This window comes from Psammomys obesus, unplaced genomic scaffold (genome assembly GCF_907164565.1).
Source record: "Psammomys obesus unplaced genomic scaffold, mPsaObe1.curated_primary_1811, whole genome shotgun sequence".
In the NCBI taxonomy this organism is placed as follows: domain Eukaryota; kingdom Metazoa; phylum Chordata; class Mammalia; order Rodentia; family Muridae; genus Psammomys; species Psammomys obesus.
The window spans coordinates 4,917,580-4,931,424 of record NW_026596057.1 but is presented as its reverse complement, the minus strand read 5'-3'; the positions used below and the strand labels follow the sequence as shown (position 1 = coordinate 4,931,424).

General features: G+C 44.8%; 1 protein-coding gene across 1 annotated transcript in view; it reads left to right on the top strand.

Annotated features, from left to right (window-relative positions):
• Adcy10 (adenylate cyclase 10) overlaps nucleotides 1-13,845 on the top strand; it is a 70,429-nt gene that overhangs the window by 5,923 nt on the left and 50,661 nt on the right. Inside the window, exons 5-11 of the mRNA XM_055624611.1 lie at nucleotides 1,132-1,337; nucleotides 3,613-3,709; nucleotides 5,768-5,856; nucleotides 7,753-7,944; nucleotides 8,961-9,079; nucleotides 9,366-9,442; nucleotides 11,166-11,355. Of these exons, the coding sequence (XP_055480586.1) occupies nucleotides 1,132-1,337; nucleotides 3,613-3,709; nucleotides 5,768-5,856; nucleotides 7,753-7,944; nucleotides 8,961-9,079; nucleotides 9,366-9,442; nucleotides 11,166-11,355 (970 nt within the window). The remainder of the gene's footprint in view (nucleotides 1-1,131; nucleotides 1,338-3,612; nucleotides 3,710-5,767; nucleotides 5,857-7,752; nucleotides 7,945-8,960; nucleotides 9,080-9,365; nucleotides 9,443-11,165; nucleotides 11,356-13,845) is intronic.

The window sequence follows — 13,845 nt, the reverse complement described above, 5'->3', positions numbered from 1 at the left end:
TAGCACAAACCCTGCACGGTGGCACAAGTCTACAATCCCAGCACTTGGGAGGCGAGAGCAGAAGGATAAGGAAGGAGTTCAAGGTCAGCCTCTACTACATGTTGAGTCAGAGGTTAGCGTGGGCTTATATGAAACCCTGTCCCCAAAACAAAACAAAAAAAGAATGACAGTAACCCCAGCACTCGTGTGACTTGTGAGGGGCTAGAGGAGAGGTGTGTTTTAGCATCTTTTATCTTTCCCTCTAGTTCGTCTAAGCAGTAGTGTATTTGGGATGGAAAAACAAACTGTATATACTACCAGGGAAGTCAGAGTCAACAAATGAGCAGCGTGTGCTACCTGTGGGGGTGCACTGGGAAGTGAGGCGGGAGGATTGGTGAGAGTTTGAGACCCACCAAAGGCTACAGCCACAAACCTTAGACCTAAGGTTTGTTTTCAGTTGAAGCCTCAATGTGTGATAAAATTAAAAAATTTCCCCAAACAGATATTATCGACATTGTTTTTCTGTTTCCCTTAAGTGTAAATTGAAGAAAAGGTTAAATAACTTTGGAGATTGGCAGAATGCTTTAAGAAGAGTGTGGACAAGCTGGTAGAGGCGGCTCAAGCCTTTAATCCCAGCACTAGGAAGGCAGATGCAGGCAGATCTTTGAGTTCCAGGCTAGCCAGGACCAAAGAGAGGAACCCTGCCTCAAAACATCTCCCACCCCACTCCAACCCCCCAAAAAAAGTTTCACCAAAAGGTGAGAATTAGGAGTTGTGCTCTCTAGCTTTGAAAGAAGGGACATTTGGAACAGCTGGAACCTGGAAGAGGCATTCTCTGATTTCTGTGTAAAATCTTTTTTGTTGTTGTTTTGCTTTTCGAGACAGGGTTTCCCTGTGTAGCCTTGACTGGCCTGGACTCGCTTTGTAGACCAGGCTGGCCTCGAACTCACAGAGATTCCCCTGCCTCTGCCTCCCAAAGTGCTGGGATCACAGGCGTCTGTCACCATGCCCAACCCCTATGTAAAAATCTTAAAAATTGGATTTTGCTTACAGGCTGTATAGTCACATCAAGATTCTGAGTTTTCCAAGATCCAGTGCTTCTGGGCAATCACCCAGAACTTGTTGCGCAAACCCATTGCTTGCCTTCTGCAGGACTGGCCGCCGGGCACATCACCATGTTGGTCTTCGGGGATGAAACACGCAACTACTTTCTGGTGATTGGCCAGGCGGTGGATGACGTGCGCCTGGCACAGAACATGGCCCAGATGAACGACGTCATTCTGTCACCAAACTGCTGGCAGCTCTGTGACCGAAGCATGATTGAGATTGAGAGGATACCGGATCAGAGAGCTGTTAAGGTGAAAGTGCAGTGTGGGTACTGCCAGGGTGTGCCAGCAGCCTGAGTCCGGGTTAGCCTAAGGACACGTCCAGTGGGAGGAGCCAGGGCTGCTGCGCCCAAGAAGGAAATGCCCGCCTACCGCCCCACTGAGGCTAAAGGAAGCTGTGAGGTGACCTAAGGACAGTTGGGAGTTGGAATGTCCGATCCTCGTTTGTTTGTTGGTTGGTTGGTTGGTTGGTTGGTTGGTTGGTTGGTTGGTTGGTTGGTTGGTTGGTTGAGACAGGGACCTCACTGACCTTGAACTCATTAAACAGCTAAAAGTGACCTTAAACACTAATCCTCCTGCCTTGACTTCCCGACTGCTGGGATTTCAGTGTGTGGCCCGGGAATGCTTGTTTTCTCTACCCAGCAGCCTCCTAACTCTGGTGGCCTGTCAGCTCTTGCCCGGTATATCCCCATCTGGTTTTGCCTGGTGCCTTCTCCTTGTTAGTCTAAATTTCTGCATTTTGGCAGACAGGAAAACCAGTGTGTATCTTATCATAGGGTTCGCAGTTTTCCTGAGACCTTTTAGGCATTAACACTCTTCCTTTTTAACACTTATAAGAAAGAAGTGGGGTGAGACTCCCTCCTGAGAAACCTGCACCCACGTTTCGGGTGTGTACTGTCCTTTCTCTAAGAGCCCCCTCTCTCCTTCCCTCCTCCCTCCGTCCCTGTTTCTCCCTCTGTCTCTCTTCTGAACATCATTGTTAATAACCTCCAATTCTGTATCTACTGCAGAAAGAAAAGGAAAGGGAAAAAGAAAAGAAAGAAGAGATAGAGGAAAGAAGGAGAAGAGGGAGGGAAGGAGAGAAGAAAAGAAGGGGGAAGTCAGAAGAGCAGGGATTATGGCTTTCTCAGATTTTATTTAAATTAAAATGTTCAGAGAGAGATAAAAAAGAACAAATGCCCTCAGGGTACAAATATATGAATGAGTGGTCCTTTGTATATACTGACCCTTAAAGTCTTAAAAAGTAATTGGGGGAAAAACTAAATTTTTGTTTATTTTATTTTATTTTCGAGACAGGATTTCTCTGTGTAGCCTTGGCTGTCCTGGACTTGCTTTGTAGACCAGGCTGGCCTCGAACTCAAGCAATCCACCTGCCTCTGCCTCCTTGAGTGCTAGGATTATAGGTATGCCGCACTGCATCTGGCTTTCTTCTTTTCTTTCGAGCTAAAAGTTGAACGTAGGACTTAGGGGCTAAGCATATGTTCAGTCTGAGCTATGCCTCTGAGCCTTTAGCATTATTTATTTATTTTTGCCTTTAAATTTTCAACAGAATTTTTTTTTTTTTGGGGGGGGTCAGTACTAAAGGACAGAACCACACACATGCTAGGCAAGCACCTTATCTCATTGATTTACAACCCCAGGCCTTCTTTTTTTTTTTTTTTTTTTTTTTTTTGTATTTTCACTTTGAGGCAAAACTTAGTAGCCCAGGTTGTCCTTAAACTTCATAGAATGGGAAATCCTTAGAGTTTTTGATTTTCCTACTTCAGCATCCCAGGTAGCTGGGATCACGGGCCTGCACTGCCGGCCACTGCAACCTGCCTCAGTTCAAAGTACAGCTTATTAACTGATGGCCAGACATGGTGACATATACCTGCAGTCCTAGCACTTGGAAGCCTAGCCTTACAAATCTGAGGCTAGCCCGAACTAGTCAGCAAGACCCTATCTCAACCAATAGCAAGCAAGCAAACAAACAAACAGGGCTGTGGATATAGCTCAGTGGTGGAGAACAAGGCCCTGGGTTCAATCGCCTGTATTGGGCCTGGGATGTGTCCTCACTGGGCCTGAAAAGATGGTAGCAAGCAGAGATAGGTGGATCTTTGTGAATTCCAGGCAAGCCTGGTCTTTATACCGAATTCTAGGTCATCCAGAACTTCATAGTAAGATCTTGTCTCAAAAAAAAAAAAAAAAGAAAAAGAAAAAGAAAAAGAAAAAAGAAACAATCCCCTGTACTGAAAAAATACTCCTCCTAACAGTAGTAATAGTAATAATAACAGAGTGAGGCTTAGTGGCTCATACCTGCAATTCCAGCACTTGAGAAGCCAAGACATGAGGATGTCTGGAAGTTCAAGGGCATATGTAATGACTCTGGATCAAACAAACAAACAAAAAAACCCGGAATACCCTTCAATATGCCGGTTGCTGTGTGTCCGGCGCTAGACATTCGAAAGCATTACTTTCTGCTGTGAAATGATACTCCCAAGGTCACACAACCCTCAGAATAATGAAGTTCACTGTTTGTTTTCTCCAGGTTAGCTTCCTAAAGCCACCCCCCACCTTTAACTTCAACGAGTTTTTCACAAAGTGTATGACTTTCATGAATTACTATCCTTCTGGCGACCACAAAAGTAAGTAGACCCTTGGCCTCCATCGCGGTCAGTAGGGACCTGTGACAATATCAGTGGCTCTGGACAGCTGATGCATACCTTAGCAGAGCGCTGGCCCTTGACCTTGACATGAAGGAGACAGGCTTTCCATTCTCCGGAAGAGCAGTGCTAAGTACATACCCATCTTCCTCTCCCAGACACTGATTTCCATCCACCTTCTTCCCAACACTAAGGAGACAAAACACAGAGCATCTTTGACTCAAATTTACCCTCAAACGCCTCATAAGTCTCTGTGTATCTATTTGTGTCATTTGTTTGTCTGTTCTTGAATCTCATTTTATTTGCTAATAAATATATATTGTATATGCCTTGGGGGTTATGTGTTTGCCTACTCTTCAGGCTTTCATTTTAAATTTATCTTTAATTTTTTTTTGGGGGGGGAGGAGCGCGCAGGCCTCATTACCTACCGTAAGCTGGTCTTGAACTCTTGACCCTCCTGGCTCTGCCTCTCAGATATTGGAATTAGAGGCCCAGCTCCATTTTTAATTTTAAGAAATAGTTGTTTGTTTGTCTGTTTGTTTGTTTGTTTGTTTATGTTGCCTAGGCAATTTTCAAACTTCCTGAAAGGAATCATCCTGCCTCGGCTTCTTGTGCTAAACTTGTCTCATTTCTCTGACTTCCAATTTCTGCCTTCTTCCCCATCTGAGAAAGTGTCAAATCTACTAGCTACACCATTAACTAGAGTCTAGGTGATCTTTTCCTAGGCTTCATTGGAGGTGTTGACCCTAAGTGGCTGGCTTTGGATTTTATTGTTGTTTGGAAGTTTTAGTTTAGTTAGTTTCTTTACAGTGTTTTGCTCAGGGCCTTATATTCTGCTAGGCAGTCACCTTACCCCTGAGCCATATACTTTCAACCCCAGCCTTGTGCAGGCAGTTGACTTTAAATTAATTCCCCTACCCAGATGTGTAAAGGATCAAACCTAGGGCTTTGTGTGTGCTAAGCAAGTGCTTTGCCACTGGGCTACATGCCAGGCCCAGATATTCTTGGGTTTCCTTATTGTTCTGTTTTCTGAGACATTCTCTTCCAGCCTCAAACCCACTATGATACTGAACTGCTGGTTCTTGCCTCCACTTCCAAAACCTTTTCCAAGGCATATGCAGTGCAAATCTGTTAGTGAATGTGTAAATGAGATGATGCAAGAACCGATAAACATGTAACACAAATAGATACATAGAAACTTACCAGAAGTTTAAGGACAAGTAGGAGTCAGAGATGGTCTGCAGTGTGTCGTACTGGTGTTTGGAAGATGGTAAGCGGGAATTGGTGGCCAGGACAGGAAGATAGCTAGGTACTTAGAATTACTGTTGTGGAGAATGGGAAGTGGTATGTCACCTTCCAGTGTGGCTTTTGTTATTGTTGTCGTTTTAGTTTTGCTTTGTTTTGTTTTGGGAGTGGGTTCTTGTTATGTTGCCCAGGTTGACCTTGAACTTTGAGGCTCAGGCCTAAGCAGTCTTCCTGCCTCTTCCCTAGTGCTAGGGCTACAGGCACAAGTGCCACACTTGACTTGGATTAATCATCCCGTGGATATTATGCTCTCTGTTTTCCTGGGGCTCTAACAATATTTCTTTTAGTTTTGCTTTTAATCCCCCAAATCACCTATCTTCACGGCCGTTTTGCTAGTTTGCTTCCCCTTCCTTAAACGTTGGGGACGTCAGAGTGCTATCCTTGACTGCTCCAGCCATATGTGTTCAATTCTCACCAAATGATTCAGTTCACGTGGAGCTTCCACATGAGGGTGGTATGGCACCGCCTGCAGTGCAAAATTCAAGAGCAAATCAGCAAGAATCTTCCCAAGTTACAAAGCACTTAATTAAAATCTGGCACTGAGCCACCTACAACCAACTCTGGAGAAGCCCACACCCTGTAAGAAGCCTTCTGAGCATCTTCCTTGGCCCCCTTTGGCCATCGGTGTCCGGGGTCTCCCGGGGAAACCCTAAGGGGCACTGCCCCGGGGAGTGGGAACAAGAAGACCCCTGTTGCTAGCATTGCTGAGCCTGCCCTCTCCTTCTGCCCTCTTAGACTTCCTAAGGCTTGCGTGCATGCTGGAGTCTGACCCCGAACTCGAGCTGTCCCTACAAAAGTATGTGATGGAAATCATTTTGAAGCAGGTATTTTCATAACCCAATGTGTTCAATTTTGAGGTGGCAGGAATCTGTCCTCGACAGAAAGAAAGACAAAACAATAAACAAAACACAGGAGCTAGTAAAATGTTTCTAAATTTAAAAAAAAAGGGGGGGGCAGGTGGTGGTGCAGCACACGTCTTTAGTCCCAGCACTAGGGAGGCAGAGGCAGGCAGATCTCTGTGAGTTCAAGGCCAGCCTACAAAGCCTACAAAGTTCCAGGCTAGCCAAGGCTACACAGAGAAACTTTGTCTCAAACAAAACAAAACAAAATTTTATTTGGGTTGCCCCAAATAACATGTTCCAACATCTTATTTTCATGGACGTAGAACAAAAGACAGTTGTAAGTCAAGACGCTTTTCAAGTATATTGCTGGGAATATCAGGTAGGTGGGTGACAGCAAAGTGGGGAAATCTGTGCCATGGTTCTCACGGTTTCTGATATTGTTCTTAGTTTTGGGGGTGCTAGGAGCTATGAGACCTCTTACATTAACATATCCCAAGGGTTTCATCTGGGATAATTGACAAGATGTTAGCCGGAACTCAAAAGGCAGACAGTGGGTGACTACTTAGGGGTCTGCAGAGGGCACAAATTCTGGGTCTGTGGCAGTCCAGCTCTCCAACCCTAAAGTTCTACCAGTCAGTTAATCACCCTTGCAGACTCTTTAACTGAGGCATTCAAACTTTATTACCCAAATCAGGGTATTAAAAATTAGGGGAGGTGAGCCAGGTGGTGGTGGCACACGCCTTTAATCCTAGCACTCCGGAGGCACAGGCGGGTGGATCTCTGTGAGTTTGAGGCCAGCAGCCTGGTCTACAAAGTGTGTCTGTTACACAGAGAAATCCTGTCTTGAAACACATTCTACCAAGATAGAGAGAGACAGAAAATTAGGGGAGATGTGTGGCTCAATGGTAGAGCATTTGTCTAGCCTGTGTTAAGGCTCTGAGTCCCATCTCTAGCACTGTAAGATCATAGAGAGGGAGAAAGGAAAGGAATGGAGAAGAAAGAGGAGGGAAAGATGGAAGAGGAGAAGGAGAGTTGCAGTTAAAGGAGGCATTATCAGTACACACAGTGAGGCAGCAAGAAATGTGTGTTACCAGCGGTCAGAGGCTGGCCAGGCGTTTGCAGGCTCTTGGCATCTTGCTCAAGGCCTGGAAACAAGCACACACAGATCTGCAAGGTATCGGGGAAGCTTGTTTCAGGGTAAAGTGAAAGCGTGGAGCAGAATCCACGGCATGACAGCAGCAGGCCACAGGAGTCACAGAGAGCACAAGGGCTCTGCCTGTTGTTTGGGCCTTCCTATTACAGGGTTCAAAAGGAAGAGGAGTGTGACTATGAAGGGCTGTAATATGGGCAGTTCTCTAATTTGATTGACAGATTAAGTTATATCACCATTGCTTCACGTGTCTCTTCTCATAATGCCTCTGATTTCAAGCATGCCCAGAATGCATGTGCGTAAGGTGGTAGAGCATGGATTCTCCCTCAAGGTTCACTTAGAAGACGCAGTTTGCCTTACTGCAAATGCATTGCAAACTAGTGTTGACCAGATCCATTCTGGGCTGAGCAGCACCTCTATCCTGACCTCTGACAAAACTGGAATACATCTGGCTGGGATATGTCTGAGTTGATACTTTTTAGGAGGAGAAAAAGCTTATCCTATTGTCTGGTGTAGAGCGGGTGTGTGTCTTTAGTTACCAAAGCAACTGACAGAAGAGGCTTCCATCGTCCCTCAGTTCTGTGGATCTCACACCGAGATAGCTTCAGTTGCCTCTGAGTCTCAAAAGGCTTTCCTTCCAGCCGTGACTTTGGGCACGTGTTAGGGTGGTGTGGAAAGCATCTACCGCCTAGGGCACACACGGCAGAAAGCCGCCCTCTGCCTTGCAGATTGACGACAAGCAGCTTCGGGGCTACTTATCTGAGCTCCGGCCCGTGACCATCGTGTTTGTGAACTTGATGTTTAAAGAACAAGACAAAGCAGAAGTCATAGGCTCGGCCATCCAAGCTGCCTGTGTGCACATCACTTCTGTCTTGAAGGTCTTCCGAGGCCAGATCAATAAGGTCTTCATGTTTGATAAGGTAAGTATGAGCTACAGAATGGGGACCCTACCAATAATGCAAGATTAGCACTTTCAGCCAAGGACATTGATGAGGTGGAGAGAATAGAGGGTAGGATATTTAACGTAGGATACCAGTCTTTGTAACAGCTTATACATGGCCAATGTGACAGGTGTTCTTCTCAACATTTTACCTAGATTAAGTAAGTTAACCCTTGCCATTACTCTTTATTATTGTTGTTTGAGACAGGATCTCGCCATGCAACTCTGTTTTGGAACTCACTCTGTAGACCAGGCTGGCCTGGAATCAGATCTGCCTGCCTCAGCCCCCTTAAGTGCTGGGACTAAAGGTGTGTGGCACGATGCCTGGCTTTACATTTTTTTTAATCATGTTTTATTTTTATGAGTATGTGTGTTTAGGTGCATGTGTGCCAAGGCATGCATGTTGAGGTCAGGGGACAACTTTCAGAAGTCACTTCTTTCCCTCTACCATTTGGGTATGCCTTTACTCACTGAGCCATCTTTCTTTTTTTTTAAGAAAAAAAAAAAAAGATTGTTATTTTATATACATGAGTACTTGTTCTGCATGTGTATCTGTGTCTAACATGCATGCTTGGTGCCAGAGAGGTTAGAAGAGGAACTGGGGTTATACATGAGTAAGAGCTATTATGAGGTGCTGAGAACTGAACCTAGGTCCTTTAAGAAATGAGTCATCCCTCTAGGCAAACACACACACATATACTCTCTCTCTCTCTCTCTCTCTCTCTCTCTCTCTCTCACACACACACACACACACACACACACACACACACATACCCACACAGCTCAGCAGGAGCTCTCTCTGGAGGAAAGATGAGTCCTTCACAAGGACAGGCGCTGCACTGCTGATGGTGCCCTAGAAGTTACCCAGGCACAGGACAGATGCTGCGGACACCGGGGTGAAGCCCGATTCAGAAAGGGAAAATTGCTGTGGCACTTGCTGCTTAGGCTTTCTGGCTGGTGCAGACTGAGGCTGTGTTTGCTGACTCTCACCCACAGGGGTGCTCCTTCCTCTGTGTCTTCGGTTTCCCTGGGGAAAAGGCACCTGATGAGATCACGCACGCCTTGGAAAGTGCGGTGGATATATTTGACTTCTGCTCTCAGGTCCACAAAATCCGGTGAGCGTCAACCCTGGTCTGTGGAGGTCTTAAAGGAACAGAGAGGGCTGGGGTAGAGGAAACTGGAAAGAAGAGAAAGAATAACTTGGTTCAGTGCCTCAAATCTCCTTCCCTTCCCAGCTCTCAGCTGTGTATAACTGTCCTAAACTGAGTGTAAAAAAAAATTGAGTTACTTATTTGAAACAGCCTCCCTGCCCCTTCCTATCCCATTTTCTACCCTCACCACGTCTCCTCATCTTTTTTGTAAGTACTCATCATTGTTATCTCTCTCTCTTTATGGTGTCAGTACTGTCTCCATCGGCGTTGCCAGCGGCATCGTCTTCTGTGGGATTGTTGGACACACTGTGAGACATGAGTACACAGGTGTGTAGAGACGACCTAGTTTCACTCCACTGTCAACAAACATAGATTTGTGAGAGGGATTTAAAAAAAAAAAGTGAGATATGGGCTCAGCCCTTAGAGACTTTACAGTCTTTCCATGTTGTTTTGCCCACCGACAGTGCCATGCCTGCAGTATGTGTGTGTGTGTGTGTGTGTGTGTGTGTGTGTGTGTGTGTGTTTTTCTGGTGCCATGGGTGAGTATAAGCAGTATGAGGTGACTTTTCCAGCACCCACAAGGTGGATCACAACCATATGTAACTCCAATCCCAGTGGATCTGATGCCCAATTCTGACCTCTGAGGGCATCATACATACATGCAGGCAAAACACTCATACATACAAAATAATAAAACAAATAAATTTATTGTTGTTTAGAGACAGGGTTTGTCTGTGTAGCCCTGGCGGTCCTAAAACTCACTCTGTAGACCAGAGTGGCCTCAGACTCAGAGATCTTACATGCTGTTACAGTCAATGAATGATAAATGAATGCTGTCAGTCTATATAATGTTTGTTATTAGCTCTATAATTGTTATGGTGGTATTATTTAACCTGCTCTCATAATCAACAAGACATAGACACCTGTTAGATTTTATAATTGCCTTACTTACGTTGGGCCAGGCAAATATTTCACCTACACTATCTCAATAACCTCACCATCCACCTTTATCTGGGCTACCTTCCATCCATAATCTTAAGGACACTTGTTTATATTTTTTTATCTTGGTGTTTTCTCCATCCACACCTTCCTCCCAGCCCACCTGGTTCCTTCTCCACACTAACCCACTAACCCACCTTGGTGTCCTCTCTTCCTATCTTTATGTCTCCCTCCGGTGATCCTCCTGTCCTCAGAGCCCAGGAACCTTAGCCACGCCCACCTCCTTCCACCCTGCCCAGGTACAGGCCTTTTAATCAACCCATCATGAATAATGTCTTAGGGAGGTTTACACAAGGATAGGGCAGTAACCAGATCTCAAGGGCCAGTAACCAGATCTCAAGGGCCAGTAATTAGCATCAAAATACAAGCATCAGGCTAGCCCCCAACAATATGCCTCTGCCTCAGAAAAAAATTTTAAAGTATGAAGCCATTGAAGATACTTTCAGAATCTGGGCCAGCAGGTGTGACCCCCAAAGCCCCAACAACCAGGTCTGGTTACTCACTGAGGTGATTAATTATCAAAGAAACGAGGGGTTGTGAAGCAAGACAGGGCTCTCTCTACTCAGCCACACTGAATTACATGGAAAGACTGTGTTTAAAAGCAAAAACAAATGAATAATGAATAACACACACAATTACCAAATGAAGTTTTAGTCAGCAAACATGCGCCATCTTGAGGTCAGTTCTCTCAGACCAACACAATGCTCGTCCACTTCATCACAGAAGATCAGCTACATCTTATCCAAGACAGTCTATGGCTATCCCACTTACAAACAGCTCTCTACATTTAAGGCCTTTCTATCCCTAAACAGACCATCCTCTTGGTCTCCAAGGAGAGACAGAAACTTTGCCAATGGCCAAGTTAACTGTTGAAGATTGTTTAAAACACGCACTGGCCAACTGGAGGCTAGCCTCAGGTGCCATTGGTGACACGCAGAAGAAATAAAGGGAAAAGGCCATTGGGGGAATCTCCTCAGATTACATGGAGTTTAATAGCTTTAGTTTTTGTTGTTGTTTTTCTGTCTCTTGGACCTCCTCCTTCCTCTTGTAGTCATTGGTCAGAAGGTCAATATTGCTGCCAGGATGATGATGTACTACCCGGGCATCGTGACCTGTGACTCTGTCACCTATGATGGCAGCAACCTACCAGCCTACTTCTTTAAAGAGCTCCCAAAGAAAGTTATGAAAGGAGTTGCAGATTCCGGACCAGTGTATCAGTGTTTGGGCCTCAACGAGAAAGTGTGAGTGTGGGCACTGATTTCTTTCTTTCTTTTTTTTTTTTTTATGTTTTTTAGTAAAGGGGAGATTTTTGATAGCAAACAATTGGTCCCCTATTTGAGATTCATGAAGCTGAAATCTACACACTCCCAGACCTGGGTTCTCATTTAAACATCCCTCATCTTTCTCCATTCTGCTGCTATTATAGTAAGATGGGAGAACCTGAGGGTAGTTCTTCAGCTTCTGTGCAAACAGAGCAGAGAGTCCCCTGATTTCAGTACACATCACACAGACCTGGTCACCATTCTGTACCCACTATTATGTTGACTGTAGGCCCAGCATCACGAGGGTTAAAAGAGAGTAAGATATTGTTCCTAGGTTAGATAACTCATTGGGCAAAGTAGCAAAACATCTTGCTGACCCTGGATTATTTTTGTCTGAGGTCTATGCATTACTTGTTCATTTCACTTTAAGACAGTCATTGTAGGATAAGTTACATTGAGAGCTGAACCCTACTCCCCCACCTCTGAATCTCAAGCTGAAATACTGGTTTAACTAAGTGTAATGGAACAAACATGTAATCTCAGCCTGATGAGTTGAGGTTAATCCCTGTAGCCCAAGGTTAAAGGAAAATAAATCCATTCATATAAATTGTCCTCTGAACTCCACACATGAATCATGACACATGGATGCCAACATACATAAGCATACACTAACATATAAAAAAAAAAAAAGGTATCATTCCTAGGTCTTTGCTAAAGCCCAGCTTAAATGTGTGGAGATCCCTTTGGACTTAATTTTGTTCAGCCTGGCGGTGGTGGTGCACACCTTTAATCTCAGCACTAGGGAAGCAGAGATAAGCAGATTTCTGAGTTTGAGGCCTGGTCTGGTTTACAGAGTTCCAGGATAGTCAGGAATACACAGAAAAACCCTGTCTCAAAAAATAAAAGTTCAGTAGCTACTAATCATTTTACATTAACATTCAAATCCCTTGCAATAACATACAAGGGAGCTTCTTCAACTTCATCCCTTCACACACACACCCCCTTGGGAGTGGCTACTGGCTTATCATCACACTCTGCCCTATCCATCTTCAAAATACAGCTCAGGAATTTTCCTCTCCATGAGGGTGGCTCTGGGCTTCCCCAGCTCCTACTAGACATGGGAGCCCTTTCCACCCTGGTGTAACTCTACAGCATGTGAGACTGTAGTGTCTCAGTCCAGTAGACTGTTCATTCCTACAGACTATTCATTGGTTCTATTCATTGGATCCCACAGCCTCATTCATGCTAAGCATACGCTCCGCCTCCAAATTATATCCCCGGTTCTTACATCACAATTAATGACCTGCCGTGCTTGTCACTCACTCCACTGTGAGCACAGTGAGGCTACATAATGATTACCTTTTACTCACTCTTATATCCCCAGTGTTTGACACACAGTGGGCCTCCAGCAATGATGACTTAAGTGAACAGTGCATGAATGAACAACATGGAAAACAGAAAACTGTTATTCCAGGCACAAGCTGGACTTTAGGTCTTAAAGAACCAGTCAACAAAGGCTGTAGTTCACTCAGAAATATTTTTCTGTTCACTTTGTGTTCTTGGGGCTCAGCACACACAGGCCATCATTAAACAGGGATTTGCTAAGTGATAATTTGTAGTGAACACTAATTAAATATTCATTCTATCTCAAAATATACTACCCATTCTTATGATAGACTGTATGAGGTGGAAACATTTATTATCTCCATTTTATAAATTTTAAATGCTTTCAAATGACTCACCAAGGGTCATCTCTCTCTCTAGTAAAGCCAGGGAGCCAAGATTCAAACTGCCGCAGTAACACAGCCTCACAGGTAACCTCAAACCTCAGTGGTACAAAACAGAAAACTTTTTTTTTTTTTTTTTTTTTGTAGTATTGGGACTCAAATCACAGGCCTTGTTCATGCTAGGCCTGAGCTACATTCCTAACACAATTAATGGGACACTATTGCTACTGGCTCAGTTGAGCTGATCTTACACTGCTTCCTCACATGCCTGGGATTCAGCAAGCTACTGGCCGATCCAAGATGGCGTCAGTTGAAACAGCTAGAGCAGATGGGCTTACAAAACTACATCAATTTGTTCCAGGCGCCTTGTCCTCTATCATGCACGTTGTCCACAGTAATATGTGAAGAACAAGAGATAGATGGCTCACATGCAAGCATTTCTCAAGCCCCTTTCTCGCTCTGGTTTGCTGACATCTGATTGGTCAGAGCATTCACAATGTTCCTGCCAGAGCCGGAAAACATGCCCAGACAGACAACAAAGGGTACAGGGACAGGTAGGGGTAATGGTGTGGGCTTACTACATACTACTGACTACCACACAGGCCCCAAAGCTGGAAGTCTTCGTGATTTTTCTGTGCCATCTCTCCCGGGAAAAGAGAGAGGGAGAGAGAGAGAGACAGGTGCAGCTATGAATAGAGCTTGGTGTCTGCCCTGCAATTTTGACAGTTTGATAGGTACCAGG